Raw genomic sequence first — 22305 nt, forward strand, 5'->3', positions numbered from 1 at the left:
TTTAATAGAAAACAGTACTCTTTCATAATTCATAATATTCAAGCTCTAATGGGCTAATGAATTATTTGGAAGCAATGAGAGCTCTTCATGGAATACGCCTGCTTTCTGAGAGTCCGTGTTTATTTGACTTCATTTGCCAAAGTAAGTATTGTTCTACCAATAGTGGCTACCATAAGGAGGACCAGCAGAGGCGTTTACGTTCCCATTAGACAACCTGCAGGTGATGATAAACAACACACCAAGGTCTCTGGCAGGAATCCAGTAAGTGCGGTCAACATAAAAACGCCATCTGCTCCCCGGTTTCAAACCGTAAATAATTGTTCCATAGAAACGAAGGCCTTTAGGGCTAAGTCTTTTGACTAGCTTTTGGAGAGGGAGGCCAACAGGATTCCTAAAGCTCCCAATGGGCAGAGGAAGCCCCACAGGAGCAAGGCTCCCCAGTTGCCCCCCAGGGCCCGTCCTCACCCACAGCCACCTCTCCTTCCAACCCTGTGACCAAGCGGCACCACTCCTGGAGCTGGAAGCCTACTTCCTTTACTTGCCTATGCTCTCCTCTGCACAGGAGTTGTAATGAGCAGTGAAATAATCAAAAAGGCTTTGTGGAGAAGCCAAGCAGGCGAGTGTAGACCCTGCACCACTGGGAGTTTTCTTGACCCGGACACATCCTCCTCTCATCTAGTGTGCACATCTGACACACATGCAGCCTTCAAATCAAGTTAGACATTTAATTTTAGCCTGTAGAAAATGTATTTAAATACTTTAAAAGGCATGATTTGGAAGTTACCTCTAAGTAACCTGAAACCCAGTATGTTATACAGGTTACTCACAAGCAGCAAACATCAAACCACCCCTGTCTCTGAAAGCACTGACAGGGAACATCTCTAAACTACTAACTTTTTTTTGGGTAAAATATCTGGACTTGAAGTAATTTGAAGCTATGCTAGCAGAATGATTTAAAGATAGTTCTCTGTATTACAATTCCTTACCTATGAACTTTGGTAGGAGAATACAGAATTTCAGGATTAGATTCTAATTAGTTAACATATATTTATATCTGTTATGTATATGAAAACGCTTCAAGCCTGTATAATTGCCAGACAACAGTAATGCCCTTTGAGATGTGAGTGAGTGATGGCGTCTCCTTGTAAGGACCGCCCATTACTGATGGGCACACATTCAATTTCCCTGAACTCCAAACTTGAAGGTGGCCCTCAATGAGGTTAATTTAAGTATCTAACAATAGTAATTAAACGTTTAGACTGAGTCACACGTCTCCTGAACTGAGTTTCTATATAATAATAGCAGCTAAACATGACAGCACTATTCCCAGTGCTCTGTATTAACTCATTTAATCCTTGCACACCCTGAAAGGTTGGTACTGCTGGTGTCTTTAAGTTACAGATGAAGAAGCTGAAGCACAGAGAGGTTACACAGCTCAGCCCAGATCACACAGTCAGTAAGTGGCAGGGCCAGGGTTCAAGTCCAGGTCGCCCAGCTTCCCAGCTGGTGCCCACCTCCTGATATCCCAAGTTTACTTGGTGCCTGTGAAGCAGGCCTCCCTGTGCTGATCAGGTTCTGGGAGGAACCGCACAGAGTGAGTCAATTCAAGTTAAACTTGTTTTCGGCCTCTGCAGGCGGCTTGAACCTGAACCACGGCCTCTCCATGGTCAGCTTCACGCTGGAGTTAGGCAACTTGTCCCCGCCGGATGGGGAGCGCTGAAGGACGGGTCCTCGGCTTTATCCCGGGACACCCCTCTGAAAGCAGCAGTGTTTTACATTCATAAAAATGCACACACAAAGAGCATTTATTTAATAGTCTATCCTGCCAACTGGAGACTCCAGAAGCTGGTATCCTGAAAACAAAAGAAGCTGCTGAAGGCGCAGCTGTGAAATATTCCAACTGTTGGAATAAGACTGAACAGCTTAACATAGACCTTTGGGATTCTGCAGATTTCTCCAATTTCACATTTTAGATAAATACAACTTTCCCACCTCTAATTTTAACTCCGGGGTGCAGATTTTATTATCAAACATTTCAGTATTAGCAAACATCATCCACTAAAGAGGGTTACCCTGATTTTTTTCCAAAGGACGTCCTTGACTCCAGCCAAAGCTTTTAAAAACAATGAAGTATACTGATTTGTGTCTGTTCCTAACGCAAATAAACTTGTGAGTCCATAGTGATCACTGCTTTTCACAAAGACACTTTAAAGGTGATTTCTACCAGGTTACCTTGAGCTGGAAGTAAAATGCAAGTCATCACTGTCGTCGCTATACTTTTTTCTTGGTTTCGCTGGGATTGGCGTTTCCTGTTCAATGGTCTGCAAATCTGAGGTCACTGAATGTGAAATACCACTTGAGAAAATAGAGAATAAAATGGAAAAGAATAATATTAGTTCACGAGGACACTTGTGTGTTCACCAAAGAACGAATCTTTTTTTTTTGGCCTCACCGCGCAGCTTGCGGGATCTTAGTTCCCTGACCGGGGATCGAACCGCGGGCCCCCAGCAGCGGAAGTGTGGAGTCTTAACCTCTGGACCGCCAGGGAATTCCCACGAATGTTTTAATTTACACTCTCAATAAAAATATACTTATTAGTGGGGTTAAAAACATGAGCAATAGAAAAATATTGTTTTGGTGTAAGCATTGAAAAATACTGGACTTTAGTGAGGCCTGTAACTAATTATACAAAATACAGTCACATATATCAGTTATGTTTATGGCATCCACTTAATGACAAGTCAGACCTATTTCCTTTTACCTAAGAATCAAATTTGGAATTTTTCATGCTATAGTGAACACCGCTGTCCCCCGGCTTCTGAGGGGGATTGCTTCCAGGACCCCAGCAGATAAAAAAAGTCCACAGTATTCCTTTGTACTTTAAATCATCTCTAGATTACTAATAACACCTAAGACAATGTAAATGCTACGTAAATAATTGCAAATACAATGTAAATACTATGTAAATAGTTGCCCTTAAGAGTGGTATATGCAGCAAATTCAAGTTTTGCTTTTTAGAACTTTCTGGAATCCCCCCCCCCCCGAAACATTTTCAATCCCCAGTTGGTTGAATCTGCAAATGCAGAACCTGTGGGTACAGAGGGCTGCGGGCGGACTGTATTAGAGAAAAGCAAAACAACTGAAGAAAGTAATGAGAAAACATTTCTGAAGTTGAAATTAACAAGGAAAATCCATTCATGATTAGCAAACTAGTTTAAATTCTGAAATCCAAGAAAGCAGAGTCTTACATACCTTCTGCAATTTCCAAATCCCATGCCAAGTCTCTCTGATTCCACCTTCTTTTTGCCACTCGTGTTCATCTTTTCGTCTTTCTTCATTTGAATATTAAGATCCTTATAGGCTAATCGTAATGATGACACACTGCCAGAAAAACCAAATGCTCCTTAATTTAGCTTTAATTCTTGTTCTTGAGTTAAAATACGAAGAACATTAAACATATCACTCTACTTTTAGCTTCGTGCTGCTTTCCATAAATGAACGATTATGAAGGCAAGTTGGCCTTTTTTGGGGGTAAAGGTCTTTTTTGAGTAGATGCTCAAGAAACTCTGAATGAGTTTACAGATACTTTTTGGTTGCTGCTGGACTTACATTACTGTTCTAGTTTATATCACTTATTATCATGTCATAACATGATGTATACTGAAATTATTTCTCTGAAGGATAATAAAAAGCAGAATTTCTTACTTGGACCAATATTTTACTATACTTCAACATTACATATCAAAAGTACGAGGTTAGTCTCGTTGGTCTGCTCTGGTTTAAGATAAAAAATATATACAAATTTGACATAACAAATAAATAAATTAAGAAGGGATTACTTCACTGCAAAAGGGTTCTTCAGTTTACAAGAAAATTTCCTCTAAGATCTCTTTATGTAATCAGGCTCTGAGAGCATTTAAAATGGAGTTATCTCCAGTAATACCACTTCTGGGCATATATTTGGAGAAAACCATAATTTGAAAAGATACATGCACCCCAACGTTCATTGCAGCACTATTTACAATAGCCAGGACATGGAAGCAACCTAAATGTCCATCAACAGAGGAAAAGATAGAGAAGATGTATATATATACAATGGAATATTATTCAGCCATGAAAAAGAACAAAATAATGCCATTTGCAGCAACATGGATGGACCTAGAGATTGTCATACTGAGTGAAGTAAGTCAGACAGAGAAAGACAAATATATGATATAGCTTATACGTGGAATCTAAAAAAAGGGTACAAATGAACTTATCTACAAAACAGAAATAGAGTAACAAATGTAGAAAACAAACTTACGGTTACCAGGGGGTAAGGAGCAGGGAGGGATAAATTGGGAGACTGGGACTGACGTATACACACTACTATATATAAAATAGATAACGAATAAGGACCTACTGTAGAGCACAGGGAACTCTACTCAATACTCTAATGGCCTATATGGGAAAAGAATCTAAAGAAGAGTGGATAGATGTACACGTATAACTGATTCACTTTGCTGTACACCTGAAACTAACACAACATTGTAAACCAACTATACTCCGATAAAAACTAAAAAAAAAAAGAAAAAAAAATCGGAGTTGTCATTCCTCAGCCAATAGTTTCCTCTGCACCACCAGTCAGATACTCATCACCTATCTCTCAAATATTTGTGACAAATAATGCACCCAGGTGAGAAATGACGAATAAAACACTGTCCCTTACTCTCAGATTTCCAAAAATGCTATAAATACTTAATTTTTCATAAAGAAAACCAGGCCTATATTAACAATTACAAGAGTAAATTATCATATTAGTAAAATAGCAACAAAATTTCAGGGCCTTGAAAAATGATATACCTACCTTATCAGGATTTCTAAGCTATCATCCATTTTATAAAATTGTGTAAAACGTCACGAATTCCTCATAAGAAAGGCACTGTATAAATTCCATAATAATATGAATACATTTCTCTGTAGTAAAAGGGAATGACGACAGAATTTCTTACTAGGAAAAAATCATCTTGCTTTTGCTGTGAGTCAAGCAGGATTTCTGTTTTGTTTTCATCTGGCAGTTGGTTTTCTTTACTATTATTCCTACAGATCAGGTAATGGTAACATACCCACTTTATTACTTGGAAAATATAATATACTCTTTCAAGTATAAATTTTGGAGGAAAACAATAGATCTGTTTAAAATCAGTAGAACTGTGGTAACAGAGTCTTCTGGAGATGAATGGATAGGGATGGTATGAGATGGGGAAGTTTTCCTTCTTGGGGTACTTGACGTACGATTGGGTCTATCCTCCATTAAAAGTGTGCACTTTTAACAGCCGGGCCCTGGAAGCACTAATGGAATAAGGAAGCCAGGACTCCAAGCTTCTCAGACCCGCAGAAGCCCTTCCGGTACCAGCTCGGCTCAGGGGAGGGCTGGCCAGAAACTCAGGTCAGCAAGAGAGCAGCTCCAGCGGCACCACTGTATCTTCTTACTCTTTCTACCAACTGTGCACACAGACGCCTCCGAGGATGGGCCCAGAGACTGCCAGGCGAGGCTCAGGCTACTGCCTGGATAGTTTAGTTTCGCAGTCCGACAACACAAGAAACGATACCGCTCCTGAGAGCTGATTGAACTGAAATAACTTTATTTACAGCCGTTAAAAAAATGAACTTGCAGGGCTTCCCTGGTGGCGCAGTGGTTGAGAGTCCGCCTGCCGATGCAGGGGATGCGGGTTCGTGCCCAGGTCCGGGAAGATCCCACATGCCGCGGAGCGGCTGCGCCCGTGAGCCATGGCCGCTGAGCCTGCGCGTCCGGAGCCTGTGCTCCGCAGCGGGAGAGGCCACAGCAGTGAGAGGCCCGCGTACCGCAAAAAAAAAAAAAAAAAAGAACTTGCAGAAGACTAACATAAAGCTTGGGCACTTCCTCATAGCTGGCACAGCGCTAGTTTGGTGAAACTGAGCTGTGATGTGTCTGAGCGGCAGGACGGTGATTAGGGCATGGTGGTGCAGCTGTTCTGAACAAGGCCATGAAAGGGGTCAAACTAGGTTCCCAAGTCCAGTTCATAAATACCCCATGATCTGCATCTTTGCTTTTATGCTGTACTGAATGGTCCTAATGAAAGAGACACGTTAAGGCTGGTGTTGTTTCTAGTAGTAACACGCTAGTTGCCGTCCACCTGACCTACAGGAAGGGAGCTGCTGCTTCCTGTATTCCATGTCTCCTGTTCTGACCAGGCGGGGATTTCACACGTTCTCTGGGAAGACCTCACGCACAAGCAATCTGGACAGAGCCTGCTTCCAAACATACCCATATTTTTTTTAAACTATTTTCTTTAATTAATTAATTTATTTTTGGCTGCGTTGGGTCTTCGTTGCTGTGCGTGGGCTTTCTCTAGTTGTGGTGAGCGGGGGCGACTCCTCGTTGCGGTGTGCGGGCTTCTTATTGCGGTGGCTTCTCTTGTTGCGGAGCACGGGCTCTAGGCGCATGGGCTTCAGTAGTTGTGTCTCGCGGGCTCTAGAGCGCAGGCCCAGTAGTTGTGGCGCAGGGGCTTAGTTGCTCCGCGGCATGTGGGATCTTCCCGGACCAGGGCTCGAACCCATGTCCGCTGCACTGGCAGGTGGACTCCTAACCACTTCGCCACCAGGGAAGTCCCAAACATACTCAGATTTAACCTTCCCCGTTGCCCAGTGTCAAAAAGCCTAGCTAAGTCAGAGATATCAAAGTGAAGTCTGTGACAACTCAGAGTAAACCTCACAAAGAGCATTTCAAGTCACATTTTACCCAAATACAGTTTAGTGCTGCCCCCTAGGTTCTGTGAGTTAAAGGACAATGAGGAATAACTAGCAATTTCAAATTATCTGGCTTATGGTATGAAGGTCCTCTTAGCGCACTGTGGGCATCAATAGCAAGAAATGACACTGGTTGAGCACTTACTACGCGCCAGGCACTGCCTGATGCACTTTAATGAGAATTAACTAAAGGAATCCGCAAAACAACCTCATAAAGTATTTTCTTCATTAGGCAGCCCGTAGTAATTAACTCAAGCTAAAACAGATGCACGTGAAAATAAGAGAAAACACCATATAAATAAAATAAACACGCATACAAAACAGGAGTCCAAGTCGCCTTTCCTCTCTTCTCTCCTTACCATCCTCTATGCCCAGTCACGGGCACTTTCCAGATGGTCACGTGTCCCTTCTGTTCTCAACACAAACGAAAACCTCTCAGGAACCTTAAGTATCTACCTAAAACAAGTCTCCAGTCTGGCCTCCTGGCCTCCAGTTTTTTCCCGTTCCTTCTGTCCTGGATAACGCCACCAAACCCACTTTCCAAAACACACCCCTTCTTCACAGCACTCCCCTCAGATGTGGTGTAAAACTGCCCGCCTGACTTCAGGGCGATCCCCAGCCATCATTCCAATGTCCCCAATCCAGGAAGGACCCCAGTGCCACCGTCTGGATTCCCTCTTCTTCATTCTCTTAGGCTCTTCCTTCTCCCCCAGCCCCGTGCCAAGTCTGACTCTGAGACTCCTTCAAGATCCAGCCTCGTGCCAAGTCTGACTCTGAGACTCCTTCAAGATCCAGCCTCGTGCCAAGTCTGACTCTGAGACTCCTTCAAGATCCAGCCTCGTGCCAAGTCTGACTCTGAGACTCCTTCAAGATCCAGCCTCAAAAGCTCTGCAGATGCCACCATACCCACAACCTTCCATCATACAATGAGAACTTAGTCACCAAGTTCAACGGGGCTTCACCTTATAAACACTTTTTTTCATTACTGAGATATAATTCACATACCATAAAATCCACCTTTCTAAAGTACACAATTCATATTGTTGAGCATATTCACAAGGCTGCCACCGTCAGCACTATCTAATTCCAGAACATTTTCATCACCCCCAAAAGAAACCCCCGCCCATTAGTGGTCACACCTGCCCCCAGCCCCTGGCAACCACTAGTCTGCCTTCTGTCTCTGGATTTGCCTAATTTGGACATTCCATTTCTAAGGGATCGTACGATATGCGGTCTTCTGTGGCCAGTTTCTTTGTTAGCATAAAATTTTTAAGATTTATCCATGCTGCAGCACGTGTCAGTACTTTATTCCTTTTTATGGCCGAATATTTTATTGTATGGACATACACATTTTGTTTATCCATTCACTACTTGATGGACATTTGGGTTATTTCTACTTTTTGGCTATAGGGATTAATGCTGCTATGAACACATGTACAAGTTCTGGTGTGGCTACACGGGCATATTTTAATTTCTCTGAGAATATACTGAGGAGTGGAATTGCTGGGTCATGTGGTAACTGCCACCAGCAAAGCAAGAGGGCTCCAGTTTCTCTGCATTCTTGCCGACACTTGCTGCCTGTCTTCTTGATTACAGCTACCTTGAGTGAAGTGGCATCTCCCTGTGGCTCTGACTTGCATTTCCCTGATGACGGACGATGCTGAGCGTCCTTCCTGCGTAAGTACCTCCTGAGCACTTCTGTCTCTCCCTTCCCGCGACCCCATCCCAATCCTGTCTGCACAGCTTCAACCGGAAATGGCGACTGCCTCCTTCTCCCCTGGTTTCTCCCCTTCTAATCTACACGTCCATGCAGTTTTCGTTATCATAAAACTGAATTTTGCGTTATCCTCCTCACACACATATGTAAGAATAAATGGCATTTGGAAAGCATATCTCAGAAACATATTACTATGACCCAATCAAACTTACATCGATTCTTCCTTAGGTGCCGCCCTGGCCAGAAGGTCTTCCTGTTCCTTCATTTTATCTACGGCTTGGGCTTGTTTTTCAATTTCATTAAAGCACGTATTCGTCAGTTTCTGGGCTCCCAAACTCCCTTTTTTGGCCCCAAGCTAGAAGATACAGTATAAGATTACATTCTACCCAAACTGTTTGAAAACGTTTGCAACAAAAGCTAACATTTATCGAGGGTTATTACTTGGTCCTCACGACTCTATGAGGCCGGCACTGTCTCCATCCCCGGGTGGTGGATGAGGACCTGAAGCTCCTGCCAGTTAAGTGACTCAACCAAGATCCCACAGCCGGCAAGTGATGAGGTCGGGACTCAAAGCCCGCACCTGCCTCCAGAGCAGGGGCTCTGAAAGGAATCACGGCATCGCAACATTCAACCAATGACAACCCGCCCAGCCTCACCAGACAGCACTGCTTTTAGAACCGTAACCATGACAGAAACTCCCAGGGAGCCTCTGTTGATTTTTTTCAGAACTTTGTCATTGACAGAGAAATGTTAAACACTCATTCTAGAAAATCTTCACTAAGTATAACATCCCCTCATTGAACAAAATAAGCTTTTTATCAAAGCCACATTCATTATGATATGGCTCAAAATAAAAGGAAAATGACAAAGGTGGCTTTTCTGAGTGCATGAGCCATTTTAGAGCTGAACTACCAGATATTTTATACATAATACTCACTCCTCTTTTAGCGTGATTTGGTTTCTTTTTTATGATAGAGGAAACCTCTGTCAAAAAATAAAAAGTAGAAAGTCAGACCAATGGAAATATATAATTTCAGTGTATATTTTCAGTGTATTTTTTAAAATTCTAAGATACTGTATTTTATTATTTAAGAGACTATAACATTTTCCACATTAGTTTGTCATCCAGAAGTATACAAGTGTGCTTTACATGAACAGAGCTTTATCAAAACAGAGTCCTCAGTATTTCCACGTAGTATCCAAACTCAGAGATTACATATGTTTTTGGGACACCACACTGAAGAGAAATAAAGAGACTGAGTTTGCCCCATTCACTTTTTTCTTCAGGAGCATTTCATATTACATTAGAACAAACCCTCCTATTAATCTCTACTCTTCAAAAAATTTCAAAATTGTTTTAAAGCAGAAAGTTAGCCAGGCATTATGTATACAACTAAAGCAGTGAAGCACTTTCCACTCTGATTTATGTTATCATATTAACCGATAAGAAATATAAAACACTCTATTATTTTGGTAGCATTACATTCTAAATTGCACAAAAATATATGATGCTTTTAGATAAAGTTTCTTAAAAATTGTTTTCTGGGTAAATTTTAATCATAGATTACATATTCTGTGTTTAGAATTATGTAAAAGAGACCCAGTAAGAATAAAAATTATTTTCTTACAAAGTGAGAATGTGCTTTAACAGGAAAAAGATAGCATAAAACCACAAACAACAAAGATTAAAACTTTTAGTCCTAATGAGGGAATAAACTCACTACATTTCAAGTATAAAAAAGCCATCCATGGAAATTCTCCTTTTCATCACTTTCTTTTAGATTTGTACTGCGGTAGTCACATAATCTGCTCCCAATCTCCTACAAGTCTATTATAAATACATGACGAAAATATCTGGAACATTTCTAATAGTTTAGTTATTTTTCACCAAAGCAGTTGCTTTCCAATTAATACAGTGTAATATGCACTAATTTCAGATTGTATTTCCCCGATAATGAAAAATTAGAAATTAGGTTCACCTACAATAAAATCAGAAAGACAAGAAAATGCTAAGAGTTCTTGAGTAGCTAGGAGTGACTTGGCTGCTCTGACCTCTGCTTATGCTGGGACATAAACCAGCAAATCAAAAGCGTCAAGAGCAACCTTCGCCGGGTACAGAGGCTGCTGCATTTCACAGTCATCAAGCCGGCCGAAACAGAACGGCATTTTTGCTTAAATAAATCTCATTACATTTGAAGTTCTAGGCAGAATGTAAAGACAGGATTCATTATTTTCTTAGTCAATCTCACTCTCTAAATCCCAATATAGGGTAACACATACCACCTAGAGCAGCCTTTGTTGGTGCATTAAGACCTTCCACACTTGGTCCTTGTTCTGGTCCACCTGAAAGTTGAAAATATTGATATTAATGCAGAATATAGACTCATCAAATGTGCTTTTGAATATATAATACACTCAACTTGCTCAGTACTACGAATCTTATCCAATTCCGTCAATGACTGTCTTTTCTTTTTAGCTCCATATTCAATTTTATCATTTTAAGAATTTTAATTTAAAAGTCCATTAAAACAGAAGTATATTTTGTATCCAGTTGCTTTGTAGAATAAAAATGTTATTGGTCTCCCTAATTAATATCATTTGGAATTCTACCTTATGGTCCAGTGTTTTATTTTACTTTATTTATTTATTTGGTTGCGATGGGTCTTACTTGCGGCATGTGGGCTCCTTAGGTGTGGCATGAGAACTCTTAGTTGAGGCATGCATGTGGGATCTACTTCCCTGACCAGGGATGGAACCCGGGCCCTCTGCATTGGGAGCACGGAGTCTTAGCCACTGTGTCACCAGGGAAGTCCCGTGGACTGGTGTTTTAAAGTAAACTCTTCTGAGGGACTTCCTTGGTGGTCCAGTAGTTAAGAATCCGCCTCCGGTTTGCAGGGCAGAAATAGAGACACAGATGTAGAGAACAAACGTATGGACACCAAGGGGGGAAAGTGGGGGGCCAGGGGGTGGTGGTGGTGGTGGGATGAACTGGGAGGTTGGGATTGACATGTATACACTAATATGTATAAAATGGATGACTAACAAGAACCTGCTGTATAAAAAACTAAATAAAATTCAAAAATTCAAAAACAAAAAAAAAGAAAAAGAATCCGCCTGCCAATGCAGGGGACACGGGTTCGAGCCTGGTCTGGGAAGATCCCACATGCCACGGAGCAACTAAGCCCATGTACCTGCGCTCTAGAGCCCGCGAGCCACAACTACTGAGCCCAGGCTCCACAACAAGAGAAGCCACCGCAATGAGAAGCCCACGCACCGCAACGAAGAGTAGCCCCCGCTCGCTACAACTAGAGAAAGCCCGCGCGCAGCAACAAAGACTCAATGCAGCCAAAAATAAATAAATAAATAAATAAATTTAAAAAAATGCTTTATGAAGTAAACTGTTCTGAGATACCAAGTACATATGTGGACCATACACCCAATATATGTTAACATTTGGAAATTCTAATACCAATTATATCAGTGATAGAAACCTAAATTTTCAGTTGCCAAGAAATCTGCTCTGTTTGCTAGTTGATCTAAAAAAAAATGATTCTGGTTAGGAACTCTGTTAAAATTTTTATTTTAAAAATGTTATTTTAATTTAATTTATTACGTTAAAAATGGATAAACAACATGTAATATATCCATGCAGTGGACTATTATTTGGCCATAAAAAGAAATGAAATACTGATACATGCTACAACACGGATGAACCTTGAAAACGTTATGCTAAGCACAAGAAGCCAGTCACAACAGACCACGCAGAGTATGATTCCATCCGTATGAAACGTCCAGACTAGGCGGAGCCGTAGAGACAGAAAGCAGGCTAGTGGCTGCCAGGGGCTGGGACAAGGAGAGAATGGAGAGTGACTATTAATGGGTAGGGGTTTCTCTCTGGGCTGCTGAAAATGTTCTGAAATTAGATAGTACTGATGGTAGCACAACCTTGTGAATATACTAGAAACCACTGAATTGCATACTTTCAAGGGTGAATCTTATGGCGTGCAAATTATATCTCAATAAAGCTATTCTAAAAAAGATAGCAGGCCCAACAGTGGTTTAGAGTAAACTCAAGTGTTTTATTTTTACACATTTTTTAAAAGGTAAACTCTAGTTAAGGCATTTAAATAGGCAATAGCAGAATGAGTGAGAATAATGCCAATTTGTAGAAAGAGAACTGATTCTACATTTATTGATTACTTATTCTGGGCCAGGAACTGCTCCGGGCACTGTAGGAACAGCAGTGAATAACAACACAGAAGCAGAGCATTGCAGGCCCCATATTCTATTTGTTAAAATTCTTTTGTTCTCTCATTTTCACTGCGTGACCCTTACATTTAGTTGAGACTGTACCTTGCACCCGATGCTAACACATGAAATTCTGGGTTAAGTCTTGAGACGACAAGTCTCCCTAACTAACCACAGCTTAAGAAAAGTTCTAGATGGAGAAGAGAGAGGAAAGTGTTGTTGCAGGTGCAGAAGGAGGCAGGATTCCAAACAGTAAAACCTTTTAGGGGAAATTCGTCAGCTAGGGACACAGCTTCTGAGAGATTTCCAAGAAAACATCTTGGTCTGCATTCAGTTCCCTTAGCTTTCTGTTAGTAAACAAACGGAGACATCTGAACTTCAGAGGTTACTAATCCTCCCGTGGCAGGTAACCTTCAATCTCAGAAGGTGTTTTATGCTAATAAATTGTAAGAGTTAGAATATTCACATTAGGGGGCTTCCCTGATGGTGCAGTGGTTAGGAATCCGTCTGCCAATGCAGGGGACACAGGTTCGATCCCTGGTCCGGGAAGATCCCACGTGCCGTGGAGCAACTAAGCCCATGCGCCACAACTAGTGAGCCTGCAAGCCACAACTACTGAAGCCCGGGAGCCACAACTACTGAGCCTTTGCTCTAGAGCCCGTGTGCCACAACTACTGAACCTGCATGACACAACTACTGAAGCCCGCGTGCCTAGAGCCAGTGCTCCACAACAAGAGAAGCCACCGCAGTGAGAAGCCCACGCACCGCAACGAAGAGCAGCCCCCACTCGCTGCAACTAGAGAGAGCCCGCGCGCAGCAACGAAGACCCAATGCAGCCAAAAATAAATAAAATAAAATAAAATTTAAAAAACCCCAAAACTGTAGCAAGTTGAAAGTAAAAATCCTCAGTAATTTTATTCTCCAGTGAACAATTCGGTGTTAACTGTGTGTGTGATTTGGGTTCTCTTTTTTATAAAAATGAGATAATATTCTGTGTTCAGTAATCTTTTCTCCCCACTTTATAACTGACCATGGGCATCTTTCCCTAGCAAATGCAAGATTCTTATTTTCTAGTAGTTCCACAGATGCCAGTGAAGCACAGGACAGCACTACAGGGAGGGTCTCAGCACTACCTTCATTGTTTGCTGGAGGAGCGTCCACGTTCCCTGGTGTTAAAGAAGATGGTTCTGGTTGTCCTGAAGTCCACCCTGTGCCGCTCACCTGAAGCAAGTGGAGAAAAGTCGTTACCAGCTAAGCAAGAAAAGTCATAAAAAACAAATGACAAGGGAAAAACCTAGTAATTTAAACAGTCACCTTCCTACCTGGATTAGTGGGAAGGAAGGATAAGATATTAAAATATACCTGTTCTTAAGTCTCTGTTTCCATGCTCAAATTCCTTATTTCTCCTCCTTTTCTTTAAATAAAAATTTTATTACGCAATAATTTCAGACTTACACAAAAGTTGCAAAGATAAAATCTTCTATAGACTCTTCACCCAGCTTCCTCTGATGTTAAAATACCCAGGGTACATTTGTCAAAGCGAAGAGTCATCACTGGTACAGTATTCGCTAAACTCCAGACTTTACTTGGGTTTCACCAATTTTCCCACCAGTGTCTCTTTTCTGTTCCAGAACCCAGCCAGGACCCCACGCTGCATTCGTCACGTCTCCTCAGTCTGCTCTGCTTTGTGACAGTTTCTCAGTCTTTCCTTGTTTTTCAGGACCTTGAAACTTTTGAAGGGTACTGATAGGTATTTTGTAGAATGCCCCTCACTTTGAGTTTGTCTGATGTTTTCTTGTGATTAGACTAGGTTTGGGGGAAGAACAGTAGAGAGGACGTGCCCCCTCAGTGCCTCATGTCAACACGACTGTGCACTAGTGATGCCAATCTTTTTCACTTGGTTAGGTTGGCGCCTGGCAGTCTTTTCCCTGTAAAGTTACCGGTTCCCCCTTTCCATCCTCTAGTCCTGGGAAGCGTCACTAAGTCCAGTCCACATGCAAGGGGAGGGGGGTTAAGCCCCACCTCCAGAAGGGTGGAGAGGTATATGCATGATTTGGAATCTTCTGTAAGGAAGACTGTCCTTTCCCTCCATTTCTTTATGCAATCATCCATTTATATTAGTATGGATATTTATTTATTCTTTGGATTATAGTCCAATACTATCATTATTTTGTTGTTCAAATCGTTCCAGCTCTGACCACTGGCACCTCTTCCAGGTTGGTTCCTGGGTCCTTCAGACATGTCCTCGTCCACTCCCCCTGCCCGGCCTCCTAGCACTTCCTTTCTTCTAGCACCATAGGGCGCTCCAGGCCTATCTGCCGCAGCAGCCCCAGTCCTAGAATCGGCCATCTCTCCAAAGGCAGCCCTGGGTCCTTCCATTGGAAAACAGCCTTTAGAAACCAAGGTGTGGGTGCTGGGTGTGCCTGTTGTCCTGGGGTGTCACTGTCTCTAGGCCTCTCAGTGGACAGAGCTAGGTCATATATCCGTGTGTACTAACCCGTGTGTACACACGTATCTGCAATTAGTTCTCCATCGTGTGTGTGTGTGTGTGCATATAGATATATAAAGACAGAGAGACACTAAAATAAACATGAATTCATACTAATATCTCCAACTCTAATCCACACCAAACTGTTCATCTCTCTCCTCTTTTTAGCCCATCATTTCTATTGCTAACATTTCTCAGCTACTGATCATGGATATTCTGTATCTAGTTCTATATTAAACAGTAGCAGCAGATCATGACAGCACACGCTTCTCTTTTGTTTTCTGTTCCCATCTTTTTTGATAACTATTTCTGGTAACTACTGATTCTGTCAAAGATAACATGTACATAATGTGCAAATTATAATAGCAAAAAAACCCCCAAGGTTTAGCAATGTATACAACTTTACATAATTTTTTCTTGAAAATCAGTTAAAGGACTGAGTAGCAGTTAAGCAAACGGTGGCCCCTCCCCATCGGGACTGGAAGATGCAAGGCAGCTAACAGAACAACTGGGGCTATAAGCCAGGGATCGCGTACATTTCCTTAAAGGACCAGTTAGTAAATACTTTAGGCTTTGCAGGCCTCATGTTCCCTGATCTAAGCGATTTGGGGAAAATGCACAGAGGGACCATGGATTGTTGTTACTACTCCTATCAGAATACGAAGATGAGGTTAATGAAACGGCACTTGTTGAAGGCTTCCTCTGCACTGGGTACCAGCTACTTTTATCTGTGTTAACTCATTTCATTCTCACAATAGCCTTGAGATATGTTCTACGTACACAGCTAAATAGGGACAATGAGATTCAAACCGCTCTTAAAATCTGGGTTAAAAAAACAACAACAACGGGCTTCCCTGGTGGCACAGTGGTTGAGAGTCCGTCTGCCGATGCAGGGGACACGGGTTCGTGCCCTGGTCCGGGAAGATCCCACATGCCACGGAGCGGCTGGGCCCGTGAGCCATGGCCGCTAAGCCTGCGCGTCCGGAGCCTATGCTCCGCAATGGGAGAGGCCACAACAGTGAGAGGCCTGTGTACTGCAAAAAAAACAAAAAAAAACCCAAAAAACCCCCAAAAAACTGTCTTCATTCTTTGTCAGTTCCAAAGCTCTGAACTGCACTGGGGAAACCCCTAGTAAGACGTCCTCAAGCCTCCCTCGAAGCTGGGTATAGGGCATGGGACTGAATTCTAGCCAGCAGGCTATGAGCAGAAGTGACGTGTGCTACCTCTAGATTGTAAAAGGATGGGGCACTTGCTTTCCCGAATGTCCGTCCTCCTCCTGCTGGCTGGGAAAGGTCATGAACTGGAGCAGCCACTCTGCACGCTGAGGTAGGAGCCACACAATGAGAAGAGCAAAATCCATACCCTGGTCAGCCCTGGACGGCCCACCTCTGCGCTGCTGGTGGGAAATTAACTCCTACCTTATTCCAGGCCTGACTGTATTTCAGGGCTGTTTGCTACAGCAGCTTAGCCTATATCCTAACTGAAACATTTTAAATATATGCCCTTTATAACTTTACTGTTGATAACTTTAGTTATGCCTTAGAAGCACACATGAAAATTATGTGAAGTGTAACACATACCTCAGGAGAAGCATGAGAGGCAAAAAAATCTTCCTCCTTTGGTGGAGGGGACAAAGGTGGAACCACACAGCTATCAAGCCACAGCTGGAACAAAAACACATGCAGCGCTCAGCATTTCACTTGCTTCAAAGTGTTTATTTAATGCTCTTCGCTCCCTTTCTGGAGGCCTGTCTGCTAAAGATTTGTACTTTCCATTATTATAAAGTCAGGGCCCCTGAGCACATTTTAGTAACACATCAATCCAGTAACTTCTGCCACCAGACCCTGTGGAAGACAGTCGCCAGCTCCCCAAGCCATTTCCGGAAAGGAAAGAGCCAGGGCTTCACGTCTAAGGGAAGGTTCCAAAGTACAGTCAACCCCCATCATTTGTGGATTCCACGTCTGCGAATCTGTCTACATGCTACAGTCGACCTGTGACCCCAAATCTGCCGTCCTGCACGGACACACGCAGAGCAGCAGAGAGTCTGTCACCCCAGGTGCACGTTCCCAGCTGAGGTGGAACAAGGCGACACTCTGCTTCCTTGTTTCAGCTCCTGCTGTAAACACGGGTCCCTTTTACGGGCTGTTTACTGACACGCTTTCCACATTTTTGTGCTTTTTGTTGGTGGACCCATTGTTTACAATGGTCCCGAGCACGGTGCTGAAGTGCCACCTCGCGTTCCTAAGCACAGGGACGCAGTTAGCTGAGTGTCATTCAGCTCGAGCCACGATGCCCTTGGCCGCCAGCTCAGTGTCAGTGAGTCAACAATATACACTAAAGAAGGTGTCTTTAAACAGAAACACAGGTAAAATAAGGTTAGTGTTGATCAGCTGACAAAGGTGATGCTGCAGGACTCTCGTGCAGTGTTCAAAGCAAACTTATCAAGCAGGACCGTGAATAGTAAGAATCCGCTACACGCTGTTTCCTTGTAAGAGAAGCCGGCTAGCGAGTTTTACTGTTTGGGGTAAAAACTACTTTTTCTACTGAAACAAATGTTCCTCTGAAGGAGACCCCCCCCCCCACAACCCGCTGTGCTTACGTCAGTGCCATGCTTCCGGGTTGCCTGGGAGGCCAGCACCTTGATTCTCTCCCTATAAAGCTGGGCAGCGCGACTGTTGTACTTGGCATTGGTGTCGTTGGTGTCACACCCGTGTTGATGGAAAAAGGAAGACTGCAAAGGAAAGTACGCGGGTTAACAACATCGCTGCATTAAATCTAACATGGTGATCAAAAATGTTACTGCATGCTATGAAGGATTTTTTTGAAAATACTAGTGAAAACCAAAATAATTTAAACCATGAAAAATTTTTATAAAATTTTTCCTTGTAAAAGGGGTAATACCTTCCACAGATGTAACATTAACATTCTGGTAAAAGTGGACATGAGATGTGCCTCACAAGACAAAATAACTGGCCCTTCCTTGCTCCACTAAGCCACCTCCTGCTCCACTAAGCCACCTCCATCATCCAGAGTGCTATTTGGGGGGACGCTTTCCACTCGGGACTACTTTTAATTTGAGGAACCCACTTTAGTGTAGATTCCACTAAACTGGAATTTTTTTTCTTTTTTTCTTTGTATCTATATGAGATGATTTTTTTTTTTTTTGGCTCTGCTGTGCAGCGTGTGGGATCTCAGTTCCCCGATCAGGGACTGAACCCGGGTCACAGCAGTGAAAGCCCGGGATCCTAACCACTAGGCCACCAGGGGGCTCCCTACATTGGAATTTTTGACAAGTCAGGAGCCACGCTAACCTTCTCCTTGTCCAGCACTATTTCTTCATCAGCGGAGACCACAGCATAGGCAAGGTGATGAAACAGGTGTTTAGACAATTAGAGGACACTGCTTTCAACCACCTCTGATCTATGTACAGACAATGAATTACAGTATTCATATCTTAACTGAAGCAGGTGTTCTAAAAGCCTGCATGAGGGATCCTCTTATTAACTCAATGGGATGTGTAACGGTACGGAGCACCCACATGTACTACGTCTTGTCTGGTCCTTTGTGGGCACCATCCCGTCAAATCCTCGTGGCCAGACTCTCAGGGAAACTGAAGCAGAGAGTTTCAACAACTTGCTCAACGTCACACAGACAAGCGAGGGGCAGAGCTGGCACTCAAACCCAAGCAGGATGGTTCCAATGCCACTGCTTGAGCTGAAGGACCACTGACTGACCTGCCTCACCCCGTCCGCCCCATCTCCACTGGCTGAGACGAGGAAGCTGCTCTCTGGAGTTGGTGGGGGACTCTGCAGCCTAGGAAGGTTTAGTAACAAGGACAGATACTATCAAACCCACAGTATTAAGTTGAGGAACAAGTTTGTGGACATAATGAAAATGGGTATGGGTTTCTAATAACATGCTTGAAATACTTAAGGCACGCATTCTCAACAGGGGCAAAAATGGTTTCCTGGAAAGTGGAACAAAAAAATCTTAGTTATTACAATGGTTTGTAGCCTTCCAAAGATCACCCTTACCTGACAAAATCATATTCCTTAGTATTTAATTTCTCTCACTAGGGAAAACTAAATCCAACTTAGATTTAAAATAAGTTCATCTATTAATTCAATTTTCCTGCTTAAGGAACAATAATGAAAAAACGCTGAGATACGCTGGTCCAGGGGAGTCTGGGTATTCTGAAGACTACTATTTTAGATTTACTGTTTTAATTTTAAATATTTAATTGATGCTAGACATAATTTTTATTTGAAACGTAGACAAATTTGATTTCCAATACTTTGAATGTTTAATGGTATGTCTAAGGGAATTCTATTTACTCAACCTATATCATTTTGGCATACCATTATAAAAACACGATGGTATTTTATATAAAGGATGATTTTGCTGGCTAGATTTATAAGGCTGACAGTTTAGCGTTTTAGAAATCAGATATACTGAATTTGTAAATGAAGTTTAAAATGTGTGAGGATCCTTAACTAGGTTTGTAAATGGGGTTAAGGAAATTTGCTCTTTTAAAATTATAAATTAATTGAACACTTAAAAAGTTATTTTTTAACACAGAAATTACTAAGTTTATAAATTGATACATGATATTTATAAACTGTAATTGAAGATTTGGAAAACAGGTTCTTTAATCTGTAGATTTAATAAATTAAATAAAATTCAGGTAAAAGAAGCTAGAAGCATTCCATCTAAAAGTCACCCTCAGATACTAAAGAACTGTATTATCACAAAGAAGTCTCCCAATTCCTCTGTGCCATCACTTCCTGGTTTAATTTTCTTCAAATCACTTATCACCACCTTTTACTTTGTTTATTTACTGCTTTACTTGCTCTCTGTCTCTGCCTGTAAGGGCGGGGTCTCATCTGTCTTGTTCATCACTGTATCCTAGCCCAGAGCTTCGTGTTTATTAGGTTTTGAATAGATTTCTGGATAAACAAGCGAGCTGCGTCATCCAGCTCCTAAGCCCGTGTCTTCGCGAGGTCCGACAGGGCCTCCCAAACTCTTACATGGAAACGTTAAACTTCTTCACTAGTGCAACACATATTTATACAAGAAGAAAATGACAAGTCTGAAATGAACTTACTGCATTAGCATTTCCTCCAACTTGCATGCATCGCAATTGAAACCAAGACCAGTTAGAATCCAATTCTGTAGATCTAAATGGAAAAAATATTCTTAAATGTTAATACTGTTCTTCCCCATGATCAAAGCCACTAAACTTTTGAGGATAAGCTTTCCTCGATCTTCCGGATCCTGAAGAATTCTAAGTTTGTGTTAACAGTGACACATGCTTCCAGGGTGCTAGGACTCCAGGGTGCACACTAGTTGGTACAAGCCACTCCTGGCCCCTCTCACCCTTCCTAGAAGCCAAGCCTCCAAAAAATAGATGTACTGTTTGGATTTTTTTCAGGCTGGCTATCGATTTGTCCAGTGTGACCCCTAACAGGAGCCTGGAGGGTGCTCACAGTCTTACCATCAAGTAGAAGGGAGTCTCAACATCACTCAACATCACCACCACCAGGGAGCGGAGAAAACTCAGGTTTTAATGCTGCTTAAGTGAAAACTGCAAGTGCCTCCTATCCCCCACCGACACCTTATGCCCTACTTATCTATAATCTAAGATCAAATCAGAGCAAGAAAAAGGCAATAATTGTAGTCCCTAACAAAAATAATTCACCAAGTGATCACCGTAAAGCAAGATATAACTGCGCGACAATATTAGAAATCTTTCTATTGAATCCACAGACATGAGCAAAAGGCAAGGCTAACCCATATTCAACACTAGCTTGTCCCACACTAACTGGAAAGGAATGTGGACATTTTAAAATGGGTATAGGTTGGGCTTCCCTGGTGGCGCAGTGGTTGAGAGTCCGCCTGCTAATGCAGGGGACACGGGTTCGTGCCCCGGTCCGGGAAGATCCCACATGCCGCAGAGTGGCTGGGCCCGTGAGCCATGGCCGCTGAGCCTGCGCGTCCGGAGCCTGTGCTCCGCAGCGGGAGAGGCCACAGCAGTGAGAGGCCCGCGTACCGCAAAAAAAAAAAAAAATCTCTTTTTAGAATTTGATTACCAAGCAAGGTGACTAAGTTATATATCTTGCTCTGAAATCCTTTCCCTGAAAGATCTTGCTTAGTCACCACATTTTCAAGTTCAGTTAGGTGCCATCCCCACCCCCCTTGGTCACAGGGTGGCAGGCAGCTCACAGCACAGTCTCTGGAGGCAGCCTGAAAGTGCAAATCTCAACTCTGCCATTACGAGTTGTACAGCCTTGGAGAAATTACTTAACCTCTCTGCACCTTACTTTCCTCATCTGTAAAGTAGGGATAATTACAGTATTATCCATTTTGCTCTCATAGAAATTAAATAAGCTAATATCCGAAAGGTGCCTGGCTCATGGTAAACACCACATGGCTAAAATTCTCATCAACACCATCATCATCATCATCGTGGTGACGCTGTCACACTGTTGTAAGGGGCAAGCTCCAGAGGACAGGAGTGTCCCACATTTTTCTCTCAACTCCTAGCACAGGAACATAATAGGTACCTGAATGTGGGCTGACTTTAAACTTTTTTTTTTTTTTTTTTTGCGGTACGCGGGCCTCTCACCGTTGTGGCCTCTCCCGTTGCGGAGCACAGGCTCCAGACGCGCAGGCCCAGCGGCCATGGCTCACGGGCCCAGCCGCTCCGCGGCATGTGGGATCCTCCCGGACCAGGGAACGAACCCACATCCCCAGCATCGGCAGGCGGACTCTCAACCACTGCGCCACCAGGGAAGCCCTACCACCAGGGAAGCCCCTACCACCAGGGAAGCCCCAACATTTTTAAAAGTCCTAAAATTGAGGATATACATACTCAAATTTGCTAATCTGCCTTACAACATTTTAAAAATTAATTTTTACTGGAATATAGTTTCTTTACAATGCTGTGTTAGTTCCTACTGTACAGTAAAGTGAATCAGCTATTCGTATACATATATCCCCTTTTTAAAAAAATTTATTTTATTTATTTATTTATTTATTTTTGACTGCGTTGGGTCTTCGTTGCTGCATGGGGGCTTTCTCTAGT

The 22305-nt window shown here is 42.6% G+C and overlaps 1 protein-coding gene across 3 annotated transcripts in view; it reads right to left on the minus strand.

The window, feature by feature from the left end:
• The window catches only part of ARFGAP3 (ADP ribosylation factor GTPase activating protein 3), a 54182-nt gene that overhangs the window by 19788 nt on the left and 12089 nt on the right, over window positions 1-22305 (minus strand). For 2 of the 3 annotated variants that reach the window (XR_003791140.1, XM_029205604.1), the window contains exons 3-11: window positions 20326-20398; window positions 17821-17952; window positions 16802-16885; window positions 13867-13954; window positions 10766-10828; window positions 9423-9469; window positions 8698-8840; window positions 3253-3381; window positions 2233-2355 (exon numbers count right to left, since the gene is read on the minus strand). Coding sequence is in view for 2 of the 3 variants with exons in the window: in XM_029205604.1 (XP_029061437.1) it covers window positions 2233-2355; window positions 3253-3381; window positions 8698-8840; window positions 9423-9469; window positions 10766-10828; window positions 13867-13954; window positions 16802-16885; window positions 17821-17952; window positions 20326-20398 (882 nt within the window). In the remaining variant the exon portion in view is untranslated. The remainder of the gene's footprint in view (window positions 1-2232; window positions 2356-3252; window positions 3382-8697; window positions 8841-9422; window positions 9470-10765; window positions 10829-13866; window positions 13955-16801; window positions 16886-17820; window positions 17953-20325; window positions 20399-22305) is intronic. The other variant, XM_029205606.1, reaches the window with a different exon arrangement.

Source organism: Monodon monoceros, unplaced genomic scaffold (assembly GCF_005190385.1).
Source record: "Monodon monoceros isolate NGI ecotype Baffin Bay Population unplaced genomic scaffold, NGI_Narwhal_1 Super_Scaffold_6, whole genome shotgun sequence".
Lineage (NCBI taxonomy): Eukaryota > Metazoa > Chordata > Mammalia > Artiodactyla > Monodontidae > Monodon > Monodon monoceros.